At 42.5% G+C, this 18,078-nt stretch overlaps 1 protein-coding gene across 11 annotated transcripts in view; it reads right to left on the reverse strand.

Annotated features, from left to right (window-relative positions):
- Positions 1–806: 806 nt before the first annotated feature.
- The window catches only part of LOC139764548 (adenylate cyclase type 2-like), a 59,689-nt gene continuing 42,417 nt past the window's right edge, over positions 807–18,078 (reverse strand). For 10 of the 11 annotated variants that reach the window (XM_071691309.1, XM_071691308.1, XM_071691306.1 and 7 more), the window contains 15 exons: positions 17,495–17,631; positions 16,841–16,990; positions 15,551–15,686; positions 13,116–13,286; positions 12,039–12,187; positions 9,984–10,151; positions 9,094–9,349; positions 8,629–8,769; positions 8,325–8,456; positions 7,371–7,505; positions 6,515–6,638; positions 5,817–5,998; positions 4,573–4,801; positions 3,735–3,859; positions 807–3,338 (listed from right to left, as the gene is read on the reverse strand). In XM_071691309.1, the coding sequence (XP_071547410.1) occupies positions 2,430–3,338; positions 3,735–3,859; positions 4,573–4,801; positions 5,817–5,998; positions 6,515–6,638; positions 7,371–7,505; positions 8,325–8,456; positions 8,629–8,769; positions 9,094–9,349; positions 9,984–10,151; positions 12,039–12,187; positions 13,116–13,286; positions 15,551–15,686; positions 16,841–16,990; positions 17,495–17,631 (3,144 nt within the window). In that variant the 3' untranslated portion in view covers positions 807–2,429. The remainder of the gene's footprint in view (positions 3,339–3,734; positions 3,860–4,572; positions 4,802–5,816; positions 5,999–6,514; positions 6,639–7,370; positions 7,506–8,324; positions 8,457–8,628; positions 8,770–9,093; positions 9,350–9,983; positions 10,152–12,038; positions 12,188–13,115; positions 13,287–15,550; positions 15,687–16,840; positions 16,991–17,494; positions 17,632–18,078) is intronic. The other variant, XM_071691310.1, reaches the window with a different exon arrangement.

Here is an 18,078-nt window from a genome sequence, read left to right on the forward strand (position 1 = left end):
AATATGGAAACCATCCAATAGGGAAGGGGCGGTAACGCCCCAGTTGGGAACCCCTGGTACAGAGGAAAGAAGTTCAGGTAAGTCGAATGAAAACACGTTTGGCGAAGTCAAAGTAGAAAATGAGATAATTGGAAACATATCAGCGCTTCTACATTAACAAATGCAAGGATTAAACTTAGTGTAACGTTAATAGTATACGTAGTGTGCATGAGTAGTTTGGATAGCGCTAAATACCCACGCTGGGTGTATGGTGCTTTGGAAGCTCTTTACGTTGTCTGGTGAAAAGGAGGGTGTAAAGTGTGTGATGCAAATGATTTTCTTTACGTGTGGATTGTGGTGGAAAAGGGTTGTTCATGGGATGGAAAAAATGCTCTTTACGTGGGTTGTGTGGTGCAAAAGATGCTCTTTACGTGTGGTGAAAGAGGATTGTATGAATTGTGCCAAAATAATTCTCTTTTCGTCTGATATGTGGTGGAAAAGGGGCGTTTTATGGAGAGAGTATCGCAAATGCTTCTTTTGAGACGTGATTCTTGATGGAATAGTGTTTTTACATTTGTAAATTATGCTCTTACGTGAAGTGAGGTGCATAGGAGGGTCTTAGATGACATACATTTGGCAGTATGACTTCTTGCGTGGGTAATGTTGGATTGGACATGGTGGTGTGAAGAGGATGTTAATTTCGGAAGTTATAAGATAGAAGAGCGAGTAGGACCCATTCCCGCACTGGACAAATATGTATTGCATACGTATGGAAATATATTCATATTCTTTATTTGTAATTCAATTGTTTTGGCGTAAACAGGATTATCTAAATATATGTAGCTTTGGCGAGAGAATGATAAGAGTACGAGACAATGTCCCAAACGTTAACTAGGAATAATCTATTAGGGAATATACTTAGGGTAGTGTTATAACAATTAACTCTTTTCTGAACAATAATGCCTTTAAAAAAGAAATTGAAAGTTGTATGTGCGATAATGTTGAAAGAATGGCTTCCCAAACATTTCAGCGTTGGCCTTCCGAGCCGATATCATTAAAGGAGGGAGCCTTGAATCGTACATAATCCACAAAACATCCAAAATGCTTCTTTCAACATTCCAGTTTTGATATACTATTGGAGAACTAAAGATTCACGTCCGTGTTGAAAATTGCTCTCCTACATGTGCATATATATGCCTTGGGGCAGATGAATATCTTGTATGCTTAAACTACAGCTTGTGACGTCTTTGCACTAGGTATTTGCAAAGTACGAGTGGCTAAGGATACTATAGGGCTTCTTGTGAAGTATGTTTAGAAATACTTTTTTTTTTTATAAATACTCTCGCCATTGAGATAAAACAGAAATGATACATAGAGGACACATATAAACTACCGGAAATCTTAGATCAAATATGATTGCGACTCGTCCTAAACACATTGCTCAAGTAAAGTATTTACAACATGTAATAATATAGGTGTATTTATTTACGTCAAAATAAATATATAGTGAAGTCTTCCCTCTTTAGGATATATATATATATATATATATATATATATATATATATATATATATATATATATATATAATATATATATACAGAAAATATTGCTGTCAGGCTACTTCACTCGTCATAAATACATGACAGCAAAAGACGATGCCATGAAAAACACAAGCTCAGACTTTCATTATAAGATTGACTGATCAACCCTACTTAGCCGTAAGGTCATCTTCAGTCATTCATGAATATAGGTTCACATCACCACTGGTGGACTCCTAGTGAACTTACTGTGACCATGATGAAGATTTTACAAGACAGAAATTCAGAATTACGTACAAGAGACTGTGAGGTTCTGACATGCACAGGTGAGAGGAACAGTAAATGCGAAGGCAATGGTTTGGTGAGGAGTATTTTCTTTACTGTCTCTCTGCTCATCAAGCTAGTAATGATGAACCAAGTTCCTCCTTTCACCCTCTACATTCTGTACATTTACACGCATTTACAAGTGAATATTCAGTTTTCAGTCCAGTGCTGTAAACTCTTAAAGAATGACATCACTTTTACACTGCTGCTGAGAATAAGTGCACCTACATCTTCACTTGCCGTTTACTAGTAGTGACCTGGTTATGAAGGTTCATCACTAGTACTACGTGTTAGTCTTTTTTCATATAAGAGATGTAAGATTACACCTTATGTCAAGACACGAAAGTGGTTCTTGGGTATGCCACTACATTTATTTAATTTCTTGTTTTCGAAGTGTCTAACTTTAATGGTCACGTCATACAATTTACATTGTTTCAACTCGTCACCACACACACACACACACCCTCCCCATTTTTCACTTACGTACGCCCAAACCTAATTTGTAATCATTGTACATATGAATGTGTATAATTATGGGAGTCATTGTTAATATCACAATAATTCATCTGTTTCTTAATAGTTTCGAATTCACAACCGCACATCTTCCCCGTCGTCAGAATCTATTGTGAGAGAAGTTTGTGAATCACGTCCACGTTGGTGCCACATCTCGAGCGGGCGGGTGTCCACTTGCCTTAGGCTCGTGGGACCTTCAGAGCTTTTGATTCTCGTTAATGTGGAGGATTGTGTATTAATGCTTTCTCGAGGGGACGTGGCGTTAACACTGCTTCTGTTCACTAAGGTTTGTAAGGTTATCACCGAACTAACGCACTGCTTGTCTGAAGTGGGTAATACCATGGCCGTTTCATCATCCGCTCGTGACTTAGGAAATTCACCGGCGATTTTATTTACATTAAATTCCTCGGGATGTGAGGACGAACGTTCCTGCGACCCCTTAAAAGGGTTTAAGTTAGAGCTATCTTGAGTATCACCAGCTTCGATACTACAGCCATGGTCTCCCAAACTCTGGGAAAGTTGCTGGACTGGTGAGGCGTTTTTTATGATCTCGGAGGACCTCGAATCACAACTTCCCCGAGGGGATGTCGTCGCTGAGGTTATTCCTTTGTCATCCGGTAGTGCCGGGTTTCCTATTCCATTCCTTATCGGTTTGTATGAAGAGAGAGACTTAGTGTTCTGAGCGTCGGCGGGTTCCTTGCGCGCGCTGATATCCAAGCTACCCCTGTGGGAGGAGAGCAAGGCTTTCAGGGAGTTCAGGCTCAGCTGGCTGCTCCGTCGTCTTTCACTGGACTGATCGTTGCTGGCTTTGTTGTTGTTGTTGTTGTTGGTGCTGGGCCCCGGCGGCGCGTCGGGGGCGATAGGGGTGCTCTTGGGGTCCACGAAGTAGGTGGTCATGAGTCCCTTCCCCTTGACGTAGATCTCCCCGCGGCACTCCACGTTCCACCCAAGGCCTTGCAGGATCTCTCCCACCTCAGACGTCACCTGCGACACAACACATGTCAGTGTAGCAGACGACGTGAACCAGGAATGAAGGTAGACATCAATGAGCCAGTGTGGTAAACGTGCAGACGACGTGAACCAGGAATGTAGGTAGACATCAATGAGCCAGTGTGGTAAACTGACTTCTTTGAAACTCGTATAAAAGAAAGAACAGGTATGCGATTAGCAGTATGTTATATGATAAGAGTATTTTATGCCACAAAGTCTCATACTTAAATCGCCCGTCGACCTAGTAAAGTATTAGTATAAATAGTAAATATACTTACCTATGTTTCAACGCTAACCAGTCTTGATAGTTTCTATCACAGCAAACGAATTGCGTAAATTTTACTTTCAAAATGTCTTAAACTGGTATGGGTATGAGTGGGTGTCACTTACGTGTATCTTGCCCATCTGGCCCGTATAATCCATCCTGGAGGCGACGTTGACGGTGTCTCCCCAGATGTCGTACATAGGCTTGTGAGCCCCGACCACCCCGGCGATCACGTGACCCACCGCTATACCTGCCGGCGGGGTAGAGGGGTAAAGATAGTATTCATCAGTGTATGTGTTCTCTCATCCTCCAAGGCTCAACACTTCAGTCCATCCTTCTGATTACTAGCGTCTGGCCTACGGCTGGGTCACCCCACGTGCCCTCACACTGAGGCGAATCCGATACTCATCATGTTTCTCAGCCTCCTACCGTCCCTACCTCCTCCTCTTCCACTCCTTGTGACTCTTCTCATTTCTCACCCTTCACAGACTACCTCACGTTGCCGTCTCTCCCGCTGTATTAAATTTACAAGCAGGAATGTGTTCGTGGTATATTATCCAAACGCTATCAGTTACGCACTACAGCACCGGCAAAATAATCTCCCTGGTGGCACAACAACAACAGCAGCAGCAGCAGCAGCAGCAGCAGGTGCCGGTGCATTATTAAAGAGCAACAAACCTTAAAACCAGCGAGCGTTGGTCAGTGAGAGAGAGAGAGAGAGAGAGAGAGAGAGAGAGAGAGAGAGAGAGACACGTAGGGTTGCACCTATTGGGTCGTTTGCCAGCAGCATTTGTTGGGTATATTGTCACGCAGCCATAACCGAAGTATAGATTCATCACGTTTCGCTTTGTAGACTATGATTAGATTCAATAAGCCCCTGACTATATTGTATATAGAGCTGACTGATACTGTATAACACACAACAAATTCCTAGCAGTAACTCTTGCAGGCCATTTCGCTTACCGACTCTGAGCTTGAAGTCTTGGAGGTCTTCGAGGTTAATGGCCTCGAGCTTCTCAAACATGGCGGCGGCGAACTTTGTGATGGTGGACACATTGTCTTGCTTGTCCCTCTCCTCGAAGTTGGATTCGTCGCTGTACCTGCGGCCAGGCTGTAGGCCGCATGCCGCCATGTACGTGCTGCCAACCACCTTGATCTTCTCCATGGTGAGGAACTGTACGTTGTACGTCAGCTGGTAGTGGGAGAGGCTGTTTATGTGTGTTCCTGTGTGCGCCTTGTCAGGGTTTTCCTTGTCTGTTTATGCCTGTGTGTGTGTGTGTGTGTGTGTGTGGATTTAGTTGTGTTTATGTGACGTGTGTGTAGTTTTGGTTATGTTTTGGTGTATATGAGAGTTTAGTTGTGTTTATGTTGTGTGTATGTGGGTTTAGTTGGGTATGTTTGTTGTTAATGTATATGTGGGTTCAGTTGTTCCTAAGTGGTAATTATGTTGGTTTGGTTTTGTGTGTGTGTTGTCCATATGTGGGCTTAGTTGTTGGTGTGGTGTGTACGTTTGTTAGTGTTGTGTGTTTATGTGAGTTTGGACGTGTTTGAGTGTTAATGTTAAATAGGTTTGGTTGCTGTGTTTTTACCTAATGTATATTTGTCTAATTACATGCGTGCACACTGGTGTGCCTTCATTTTTTATAAGTGCATCTAACTCGGGTACTATGTAGTGTAGTTTACTTGTGTCAGTGTTCACACGCTTTTGTAAGTACATGATCAAAGGACTTTTTACGTGATATTTCAGGCTACTCCCGAAGAATTTTCGGAGCTGCTTTACAAATCGTCACTACATAGTGTCACAAGCGTGTGTATACCTACTTGTGCATCCAGCCACTGGCACACACTCGTGCAGGCGCCGCAGTGCAGTCCCCTTCAACCACAGAAAGATCCTATGCCCTTCAACATAAACCCACACAGCACTCCATTCTACACTTCACACTTACCCCTAGCCTCTAAAGGTATGCGTTTCTTTACAGTTCTCACGAATGTAGTGCATATGACAAACACAACCGCGATTATCTCCCAATATCTCGTCTCTCCACGCACCTAACCGCATGCCCTACTCACTTCTTGCATATATATTCACCAGAACATTTCTCTTTAGACACAAGACCTTTTACCTCAGCAACGGCCGCCAACTCCCTTCTCTGTCCTTGCTTCCCAGTCTTGTCTCTCCCATCCCCAGCACCTTCCCTCAGCCTTACCATATCGAAGTCTGATATGATCTCGTTGAGGACCTTGAGGCACATCTTCCCGTCCTCGTCCATGGCGTTCTCGCGGTAAAACTCGCCGTAGTTGGGGATGGAGGCGAAGATGACGGCCACGTGGTCGTACGACTCGTGGTACAGCTCGTCCGTCTGGTTCTGTCGGTTCAGGTACATGTCCGCTGCCGAGATGGGTAGACGGAGCATAGGTGGTTAGGGCTGTGGTGTTGGTAGAGGGTATTGTTACAGATTTCTTTGGTACGACGTACGTCTGGACGCGAATATCGTAGCAGTCAACAACGAGCGTCAGTGGCAAGTGTCAGACAGGATGTGACGTGCATATCTTGTTTTGATTGTACTGAGGTGAGAGAAATCTTAGAAAGACAAATATGTAATTTATCCCTCAGTACAAATAACAGTTAAGAATACAGATGTAAAAGGGGATTTTGGCTTAAGGGAATACCAAACTAAACAACTAGATGAGCAAGTAGGTAAATGTTCCCAAGGCAACTGTACAGAGGTTGTCGTACTTCACAGAACTTTTCAATCATGGAGAGTAATTGTATCAGATATTCTCTCACCAACACAAAATCAGATGTAATAAGTCAAGCATGAAATGTTTACTGTCACCGTAGTGTTACACATACATTCGAATTAAAAGGTTTAAGAGATGCAGAGGCCTTTGTGAAGTATCTTACCCACGTGCAAGGGAAGGATGTTCTGGAGAAGAAGTTTGTTGGCGAAGTGTGTAGTCTCTGCCTCCTTCTGCTCCGCTTCCAGCTGCTGCTTCCACTGGAAGTCCAGCCGCATTATGTACTCCATCTGGGAACACAACACCCTCGTACATGACCCTCGCATTTATCAGGACAGTACGAATAAGACAATAACGAAGGCAACATAGTAACAAAAAAATCAGTTGCACCAAAATACTAAGCATCACACACGAAGTTATTGGGGAAAACATATTTGAAAGAAAGTACTATGATATTTAGCCAACGAGTGATAGTCTAAAAGACTACTTACTTTATGGTTAGTGCCTTATGTTTATCAGGACTTGTGTATTTTTTTTACTTGTGGCACATATATGTATACTTTACTGATATATCTGTAAAATATTGTACTCATGTGGATGCATACCTCTTAAGAATTTGATTTGCAAATGTAATTAAGCAGCGCAGTTAGTACCTAGAAATCTGTCCAGGATGAGATATTGCCCCGGAAATAAATTGATTTTGTTAAACGAATCAAGAGCTCTGTGGTTAGACCCTTTACAGTGTGATTTTTAAATGAATCCGTATTTCGGTGTCATATTCCTCATATGCGACGCGACCGGTAAAATGTACATGGAGAGAACTGGCATTCTTGGTCATTAGAAATTCACTTTTTTACGATTATTCTTTCGCAATATTCGTTCATGAGTTATGACTTACGAATGACACGAAAACGACTGTGAACCAAAGCATCTCTACGTAACTCACCCTCATTTACATCCGTCCAGATACATTTACACTCTCGTATCCTCTTTCAGTCCCTGGTAATGAGTAGAGTTCGTACCTGCCTGTCCATCATGTGTAGGGCGAAGAAGATCATACACACGAAGAGGACGTGGCCAAGGCCCGGGCTGAGCCCTATGCTTGTCACCGTCAGCGGGGGACACACCTCCTCCAGATGCTTGTGGGTGTATATGTCCTGTAAAGGTGAGGTCAGACGTCACAAGTTATGGCTTTTGTCGCAACATAAAACATACGTGATCGAAAACATTTACCCCCAGTCGCTGGGGTATACGGCTTCCCTTGGATCATGGAACCTAAGAAAGTCGATTTTTCCCCTCTAGCGTCGTAAGACTTCAGAAGGGTTTGTTAGTGTTACGTATGTTTGATCGTCACAACAATACTTTTTTCTTCAAAGCAACTATTAGTCCTTGCTCCGGGCTACTGTGCTTCAAGGAGTAAACCAAACTGTATCAGATTGATGGTTTGAGCTTAACCTAATGAGACGTATGTGTATTGGCTGAGAAGGCTTGCTGGTTCCTACCTAAAAACAAATGCGTTTCCTGCATTTATAGGAAGCAGTTTAATGCCTCCACATAAGTAATACCTTGCGTATATTATTGTTCATATATATATATATATATATATATATATATATATATATATATATATATATATATATATATATATATATATATCTCATTTATTTTTTTTCTAAGGCTAGCGAAGCCTTGGTTTAGTAGAAGCAAAGATCATTTAGAATGTAGCAGAAAACACATGGCTCGGTTTCCTTTAATCTTATATCTTTGGCTTTAAGAAACACCAGTTAATGAAGATGCGAGTTTTGTGCAGGGGAAAAAAATGTAAAAGGAGTTTTGGTTGACGAAGTTTCATGATGTTGGTTGCTAGGCTTCTAGATTGAGGACAGTCAAGAAATCATTATGGATAACTCACACACCACTTACAATAAGTGTCGAGAGGAAAAAAGAGAGACAAAGGTTTAGAATGAGAAACCCACCTCTGCAAATTCCAGGACGAAGGACGCATAGATGGACACGGCAATGGTGTAGATTGAGAACTTGAGGAGGAAGTGTATCCTGAAGAAGGTCCAGGCCACGAGTAGCATGAGCGTACAGCTGTAGGTGAAGTACTGCCGGAGACAGGCAAGGCTTATATGTATAATCATGCTCAAATAGCAAATGCAGAGGATCGTTTTATCATCTTCAGTTCTCCGTAGTGACAATTACGGATGATATATAACCAAAAGAATTTTGAACATTGTCAACGGCTTGTGTCATATCTCACCACGGCCGTGAACTCACCCATGGGTCGCAGCAGAGAGGCGGGATGGTGTCAGGATGGGCAGAAGTGAAGTCGCTCGTGAGGGGAGTGAAGTTTGCGTTGGCGGCGACGTTCCCCGAGTTGAGGTGAACTGTCCTCTCCAGCAAGTCCCGACACTCTACCTTTGATCATATTCTTTTCATAGTAAGCATGTTTCGTGAACAACAGAACAACATTTCACCCACTAATTTTGCATTTTTTTCCCATTATGCTCATAATATTCTACTTAAAACATAAATGTTTATGATTCAGCGCCGCTCCTTGACAGATCCCAAACACAACCTGAATTTCAGCATTCAGTACAAGTGCTAAAAGGTTGTCTTTGTGTTCTACAACTCATCTACTGATTTACTGTGTGTCAGTGAAGTACACATCAAGGAGATGTACTCTTTCTTCGAAACGAAATGCACAACAGTAACGGTGCTAAGGCACGCCACAAGACTCACCACATTTATGACGGCGCAGGTGTATAGCGAGGCACACACCACCAGATACATGGCCACTCTCAGACCAATGGATGAGATGATGCTCTTGGAGGTGGAGTGGAAGAAGTTAGTGACGACGTTACGTTTGTGGGTTTCATACTCGAGGTCATTGTGGGGGTCGATGATGTGCTGGTGGATGGTGGCCATCCAGGCTAGCGGCCCCACCACAACCAGGATGCTGAAACACACGGCGCCAGCCACCCAACCAGATGTGTTCCTGTGGACACACCACCGTCACTCAAACGAAAGGCGATGAAATACAGCTATCAGACGGAGTTCGTCAGCCGTATATGTTAACAGTTACAGAAACGGACGTACATATAAGCAGATGGAAGAGTGAATAAATGTAGTAAAGCAAAAGATAAGATCATTGTTGTACTGCTATAAACACATGAGGTTTATGTACCATTGCCACTTTAGTTTGAGATAAGAGGAAGCTTCCCAGATGACTGTAATGCCGGTATTTGAGGAAGCAGTTGTGGCAAGGCAGTTCATGCTGTGAGTATGTGTGTAACAGACAATCTTTGATACTAGATTTGAAGCCGGAACTGTATGGCTTACTTCAGTAGTATCATCAGAGTGGCTCAGTTGCTTAAATTTTACTCTCGTAGTGTCATAAACATGCATCCATTCGTTTAGCAACAAAAGGATTGTATGTATAAATTGTGGATGTGGTCAGATACGAAGGGACCACTAGATGTGTAACCTTACCCAGTGAAAGGGTCATGAAGGATTGCTAACGCTGCAGGACGAACCTGAGCACCTATGAGGGAAGGAGGGACGTAGAACCAAAAGATGATGATGGATTTCAGTGAAACAAAAGGGGTTGTGAACCCTGGTGAAGAACTTACGCTGGCATGAGGACCTGTTGGGTGACGAAGATGGCGCCGAAGATAACGATGGCACAGAGGATGTAGTACTTATAAAGCGGGTCCGCCTGCCGCAGGAGAGGCAACTCCAAATTTTCTTTCGTGAAGGTCAAGATGAATGGATTGATGCCCTCAGGTCGGAACCACTGGCTGCAAGACATACAGTTAGGGTGAGGCGCCTTGTTGAACCACCAAGTATGCACAGTACGCACTTTAAGATAAATTGCCCCGTTCCCTTCATATACCAACTGCTTACTTGCTTTAGATATAATCCTTATATGATTTCAAACATAATTACTTAGCGATGATTCCCCAGCTTCATGTATGAGCAAGACAGTGAAAAGGTAAGATTTGGAATCACTCGCGAGTGCATCCACTGTGTCTATGCCAGCCTGCAACTGTGAACGTACAAATGCTATTTGAACGTTATTCAGGCTTGACCTTGGTGCCAGATTCGTTCTAGATTTAAATGAATATATCCTTTATTCTAATAAGAACTCTAAATTGTGATAGTGTGAGATGCAGATTAAACCACAAGAACTAATGATAATAGATTTTAATGTTGTTATAGGAGAACCAAATTGTTCATCTGTTCTCATGCACTAGTAATCCCAAACGTCATCTGCAGTCTTATCCACTAATTCTAAACGTCATTTTCCAACTTATTCATAAAACATGAGACCACCTTTCACCCTGAAGATAACGCACCAGTTGCCACACATTGCTTACTCGTGGGGTTCACAATCATCAGACCTGTGAAGTTGGTAGAATACTTCTTGGAGTTGTAACTTGAGTTATGATTGCCCGAAATTAAGATCGACCCATGAAATTATTTGTCGTCGCTCATAAAGCAAGAAGTTAAGACGAAAACTTTCCATAACATAAAAAAGCAACAGCAGCACATGCATGATTTATATTTTGATATCGAGTGAGGGAGCCCTAAGACTCACTCCCTCATGACAAAGGTGTCATGAAACCGTCTTTCCAGGTCTTTGAAACAAAAGACAACAGTCATAAGCTAAGCCTTTCTCAGCCTCAGGCAACAGCTCTACCTGCAGTGGTACAATGTACGCTGATGTATTCTCACAGATATCTGGAGAGACCGACGAGAGCTGAATTATTCTCACAGATATCGGGGGAAAAACATCACGTGAAGACCAAGGCTGGGGGTAAGCTCGGCCTGGAGCCTCGGACCGCCACCCACCCAACCTTGAAAATAGTTTTTGTTTTTAGTTTTGAACGAGTCACGCAGGTCGATTCGGACGTTCAGAAAACGGGAATTGTGAATGAATACAAAATATACCTTGCGGATATTCGCGGTCATAATTGTATCTTCACGTTGGATGATGAATTTCATCTTTGTTTTCTTCGTGCATGACAGTCAGCCGATGGATGATTAATGGAATTTATAGCGGGTAAAGGTAAAGTTCCAGAGCCCTGGCGAGATTCTGGGACCCCCAGTTTGGTTCCTCGTGCAAAGTTTAACGTTAATCCGGCGCTGCTGAAGACCTAGTGAAAGTGGTCGAAACGTGAGGGAACGAAAGACGAGACACGTGTAGGGCTGCTTGCACTCCCATTGTGAATCCTTTCTGGAGTGGGATCTGTAAGTGTATCGCTGACAGCTGTACTTGTAAAGGGAAATGTGGGTGCAGCTCGTGAGTGAGTGTGAGGGCAACGTACACTCAAGTCTCTGGGAACCTATTCTGAGTTCTTGTTTTTCGTGTATCAAGACGATTCACGTCGTGAAACTGTCCCTTCATTTTTAGCCCCATAAATCATGACAAAATTTCTGATAAGAAAAGAACGGCGTAAGAGATTAGGAAAGATACTGTATGGTGATCAACTGAATAATACGTATTGCTGTTGAACACCCTTACGCAGTGCTGCGCAGCTGACGTCGAGCTCGACAGCTCTGAAACTCCCTCGTGACTGGTGCCCTGTTTAAGTCAATACCTTCCCCCTGACTATTGACCTATTCAATCTATACCTTCTTCCTATACTGGTGACCCTCCTCTTGCTAATATTCCAGGTACTCACTCGTACTTGCTGAGTGGCATGATCTCTATCGCCTTTTCCATGAACTCCTTCGAGTTGACCATGATTCTCTGGAAGTTTGCCAGGGCGTTGTCCGTCACTACCGTCCTCCTCTTGGACGTGACGGCGTTCTCCGAGTGTGTCGACCGTCTCTGTGGGAGGTAGATGGGTGGTGCTGAGGTGGACGTTAGGGGCCACTAGGGCTGTTGAAACTGGGTCAGTGTTGGTGTTAGGGACGCTGAATGGGAAGACACAGACATGGCTAAGTGCTACTGCGTGTCAGGGACTCTCAGTAGAAAAGGAACGGTAGTTATGGCTGCTGAAGATGGCTGGAAAGTGTTGATGGACGGGTGTTGTTCGATGTGAGGCGGTACGGAATAGCCAGAGCTATTGTGAGGCGGGTTATGTCGTGCCAGGTTAGAGCAGCATTGGCAGGAAGGGTCGTGAAGGTGGTGGATAAGGCCAGTGTATAGGGGGAATGGAGGACTGTTGGCGCTGTAAGGATGGTGAGTTGGTCTGGGCCGCTGTAGGAGGTAGTGCAATGGGAACACTAGTTTGATTGTGAGGTCCGGGTAGAGGGAAGTGTCAGGCGTGAGGAGAAATGCCGAAGTTCATGTACAGAGGCAGATGGAAGGGTAAGGGCCACCCTAGGGGTGAGGGAAGTCTCACCCCCCCTCAGAAATTGTTCATATCACAAAACTGTAACACTGAAGCATTAACCTCTCACCCACCCACCCACGGTTCAGACATAACCACTCCAGAGTTTGTCAGGTGGGAGGGACAGCCAAGAAAACAACTGGCTGAATATTTTATGTTAAGAAGGATAGGCTGAGGGATCGTATCCCAGCCATGCCTGTGTGAGGGAAAATCCTCTTCCTTATCTGCTGTTGTAAGAGAAAAGTTTACATTGTCCTCCGTATTGTTGATTTCATATATATATATATATATATATATATATATATATATATATATATATATATATGTATATAAAAGATGTCAATATTCTCATGACTTAGACGCCATTGGCAACTCTAGACGCCATGTGAAATAAGAAGTTTGTGTAACCTCTTACTAACTCACTCTGTTGAGGATGGAGGCCCTGGCCACGCCCTGCGGGAGCTGCACCTTGTTTATCTTCTTGACCACGTCACCCTCGTATAAGTTCTTGAGCTCGGCGGCGTTCGTCGACACTGAGATCCTGGGCTTAATGGACATCGGTTGGGAGTACGAGACCCGTCTGCTGGTTCCTCTCTGTGAGGGAGTTGATGAGTAGTGTGAAAAGTCTAAGTACTGGTGGTGGTGAGTTGTAGGCGGTGTTGAAGGGGTGTGTCTGAGATGAGCTGAGGGTTGGGTTAGGTCATTATAGACTTTGGAGCTCGTAGAAATTTGTGTTAGGAGGCCGTGGAAGTGTGTGGTAGAAGGATGTAGAGGTTGGTGTTAGAACGTTGCAGAGGTTGATGTTAGAGCAGTTAGGATGTTGTGGAGGTCTGTGTTAGGAGGTTGTGGTAGTGAATGTTAGAAAGTGGTGCGAGGGTATAGTGGACAGTAATTTGAGGATGTGCTAGACGGTGATGTGTGTCAAACTGTGGTGTGAGGGTGTGTTTACGGAGCGGTGTGTGGGTGATGCCGTTACAGTATAATGTGTGGGTGATACACTCGCAGGGAAGATTAATGATGTCGGTGTGCGCCAGACAGTACAGAATTCATTGTTGACTTTGAAATAAACTTTGCATATGTAGAACAACGACCATGAACGATAATCCGTACAAAAAAAAAAGAACACAAATATCATAAACAAAACACTGCAAGAACACAAGACAGGAGGAAATGCTAGTTTGTGACACGGAGGGCACGAATAGACAGACAGACAGACAGACATGGATATATATATATATATATATATATATATATATATATGTATATATATATATATATATATATATATATATATATATATATATATATATATATATATATATATATATATAATCTGCTTGATATTCTGAGGGACTTAAACCTTAGAATCTGCAGTCTCTTTGGATCGGTAAGCTTACACTGAGAGACTGCTAAGCTGAGAAACTTGGAGACAATTCAGACAGTAAAATAGGTTAACTAGAATTACAGGACCAGAAGTTGGAGACAAAACATTCATATGTTTGTCAGGTTGGTTGGTATTTAGGGGTTTGAGGTCTATCAACTGCCAGGGGCATTTAAAAGGCCGTTAACATCCAGCTACGTCCAAAAACCTAGAAATCTTACCGGTGTAAAAGATAATTATAAGACATACACTTTCACTAAACATACCCAAAACACAGTTACATACTAATATTACTGTCGCTGTGACGTTCTCGTGTAAACTGTAGACTCACGAAGGTTGAAGGAAGCCCTCGTTGTACTTGCAGTGGTAAGGAACGATCTTGTCTTGCGTAATATGGTAAGATTCTCGTAAACGTTGCATTTCTTACATTGTACTTAATACACTGTAAGGCGGGGCTACCTTGTTCAGCTGCACTATGAAAAATGGTGGAGCTGATTCGTAGAAAGATCAGCGGTCCCATGTAACTGGAGCTATTTTTTTTTTTATTTTAGTATATCGCTTTCTAACGGTAACACAAGACAATCAAAATGAATAACAATCGGCTAATGTATTCTACTGTGTTCCAGCGCTACTAACAGACGGCATTTTTCCATGTGTTTCGAGGATTCGGGCAGGAATCGCAATGGTAACTTCATCCTATTCTTAAAGTTATACTTTTTGAAAAGCATACGCAAATGAATAAAAAATGATTATCCAAAACTAGTCTAAATGACTAAAGTATTTCAGTCCGGGATGTAAGTAGATAGGAGTGATTAGATTGAAATCTGTATTAACGTATCAAACTTTCGGTAACTTCACTTGAGGACAATTTAGAGTATCTCTTAAGCGCATCACGAGGGAAAACTCTGAGAGCGACGTAAGAAAACAAAATATCAAGACTAAGTAAAAGTACGTTAGTTATGTTTGGCCATAACGGACCTGTTTAGGCGTTTTTCAAAATTCAGACTGTTGCCACTGGATCGAGTCATAGGTGTATTATTATTTCTTACCCTGGATTCTCAAGAGCATTGTTCGTGTCGGAAAGTAGATATTGGCAGTGAAAAAAAAGTAAAGGGTTGTGCTACAAATTGTTACTTAAGGAAGCCAACCTCGACACAGTAAAGTTTTCAGAATTATGGTATTGTGTAACCGCCACCAGCCATGGGAACACTGTCTTCTACCATACCTTACACCAATGATTATCAACGTTGACTCAGCCCGTGAGCCGAGCATGAAGCTTCTAATCTTAAGGATCTCAGAGAGAAGTGGATCTAGAGAAATCGACGGTACACACACACACACACACCAACACACACACACACACACACACACACACACACACACACACACACACACACACACTCACTAACCGACACTGATTAACACCAGGACGACAGAAGAAACGTAAGCCACACAAACAAGGCACATAAAAATTCACCCTTTGTTTAGGGACGATAAGGAAGGTATCGATACCCTCCGCCTGCAGCAGTTCGTCCTTGCGTCCAATCTTGGGTTCGAACCCGTAGTCTAAGCCAGAGAGCAGCTCGCGAGTTTTGTGTGTCACGTGAATCCGGCTGTGAAATAAGATGATGGGAGACGTTAACTTCCCCTTATGGTAGGAAGGTCTGGTGTGCTGTGCATTCCTTATCAAGCCAGTGGCCATAGTGCTTCCTCCAATGTTGTAAGTATAACACCGCACAACTGAAATCTCAGATCAAAGAAAAGAGAGGGGATATATATATATATATATATATATATATATATATATATATATATATATATATATATATATATATATATATATATATATATATCTTTCTTTTTCTTTCATACTATTCGCCATTTCCCGCATTAGCGAGGTAGCGTTAAGAACAGAGGACTGGGCCTTAGAGGGAATATCCTCACCTGGCCCTCTTCTCTGTTCCTTCTTTTGGAAAATTAATATATATATATATATATATATATATATATATATATATATATATATATATATATATATATAGCAACTCTGACCTTTACATCACTACTTAAAAATGAATAATACTGATTTTCACATCAGTACAGTCCATATATACCTCTGGCTTTCATCACAAATACTGTCTTCCACAAATAATAATAGTCTTATCCAATTCAGTTCATGTCTTAAGATTACGTATCTTATTTTTCACGTTAACTTCTTACCTATCAGATCCCAATGCTGTTTGTTATTATCATGTCAGTCTGATAATCACATATGCTTTTTTAATTCAGTACAGACTTCCATCCCTGTGGTGATTTTGGACTCGTTTGAACCGAACGACTCGTTGGTCTGTTGATGTATACCTTTGTATTTTTAACTTCAGCATCTGAATATCACTTACAGTTTTTTTTTTTTAGTCTGCTATCTAAGTTGTATCTCTTGCTTAGACATGCACCGCTTCCTCTGACTGACTTTTCTCCCTACCTCCTCACGTCACAGTCCACTTCAAGTGCCCACCTGTCCTCCCGCCTGGCTCCGTCCACCTTGACTCAATTTTGCTCTTCTGATCAGCTTCTGACCCAGTCCTTTTACCGGTCAACCCTGACCCATCTAAGTATACAACCTGACTTTAACATTAATTTGACCAGCTTCACTTGATATGTTTCAAACTTTGACATGACTCAGGATAAGGCACCATCTTATCAGCCTAACAAAGTTTTATTGTCCCTATGATATACTTTGGCCTGAGTTTCATGATAACCCACTCACCCAGGCTCTCCCGTCTGCTCCATGTGGTTAGCGATGGTGACGTCATTGCTCCAAACGTCGAACTGCCACTTGCGCACGCCGATGAGTCCCGAGAGGACGCTTCCGCTGTGGATGCCTATGCGCATGTCTACGTTCACCGCTCTCTCCTCCCTGCCCAGGAGACATATTGCTCAAGGTCATAAGGAAAATCTGTTATCAGGTAAATCAAAGCCTTGCATATATTGTATGATAGCGATTACAGTACAGAGACCGGAATATATTACACGAGTAAGGTCCAATATAATCTATTCCGGCTACTCACGTCCGTTGTCAAGGTCACTTAATGGAAACGATGTATATTTCTGTATTTTTACGTATTAGTGTTTGTTGAAGCTGATGGTTTTATCTTGTTCATAATTTCTTTAAATTCTCAGGTTATTTGCTTGTCTACAGTCGTTTATCGAAAGTAGTTTTTGTTTGTATGTTTGTTTGGTAAATGTTTAATTATCCACTTAGTCCAGTTTACGTAAGTTATTGCTCTGGTCACCTGACCACCGGATAGTGATGACATGTTCACATAACCCCAACCCAGGTATTGATGAAGTCTTCCTGACCTTTTCCGGATGATAATGACGTAACCCACCTGACCTCCCGGATGATAATGACGTAACCCACCTGACCTCCCGGATGATGTCGATCATCTCGAGGCCGACCTTGACACAGTTGTGGGCGTGGTCCTTGGTGTATTCAGGCACGCCGGACACACAGTAGTAGCAGTCGCCCAGCAGCTTGATACGCAGGCAGTCGTTGGTCTGGTGAGGCGGGACACTGTGAGTGAGAACCGTGCGGCAGGAGGATGGAACAGCCTGGTGGGACTGGTAGGTAGAGTAGAGTGGTGGGGGGCTACAGTACTTTGTTAGGGCGCACAGGAAGGGAGGTGGAATTACATGGCATAATTTGTAGCGTCAGACATCAATATGAAATTCGAATCAACAGCTTCTTTAAAGGAAGAATACATGCAGGATGTGTTACGTAACACGGCGAGAGGAGAAATTTGTAGAATCTTACACTAACAGGAAAATTATTGTTTATCATTACGATCATTTCATTTTAGTCTAATGAAATATCACAAAATAATTTGATATCACCTTCAGCTGGAAACTATATAAACAGACATGATTTGTCGTTATCAGTTCGATGATTTGGTTTCACTTGCAGATAGATTCAACGCTCTGTTGAACACTGTACATAAATAGGAT

Source organism: Panulirus ornatus, chromosome 50 (assembly GCF_036320965.1).
Source record: "Panulirus ornatus isolate Po-2019 chromosome 50, ASM3632096v1, whole genome shotgun sequence".
NCBI classification, from domain to species: Eukaryota; Metazoa; Arthropoda; class Malacostraca; order Decapoda; family Palinuridae; genus Panulirus; species Panulirus ornatus.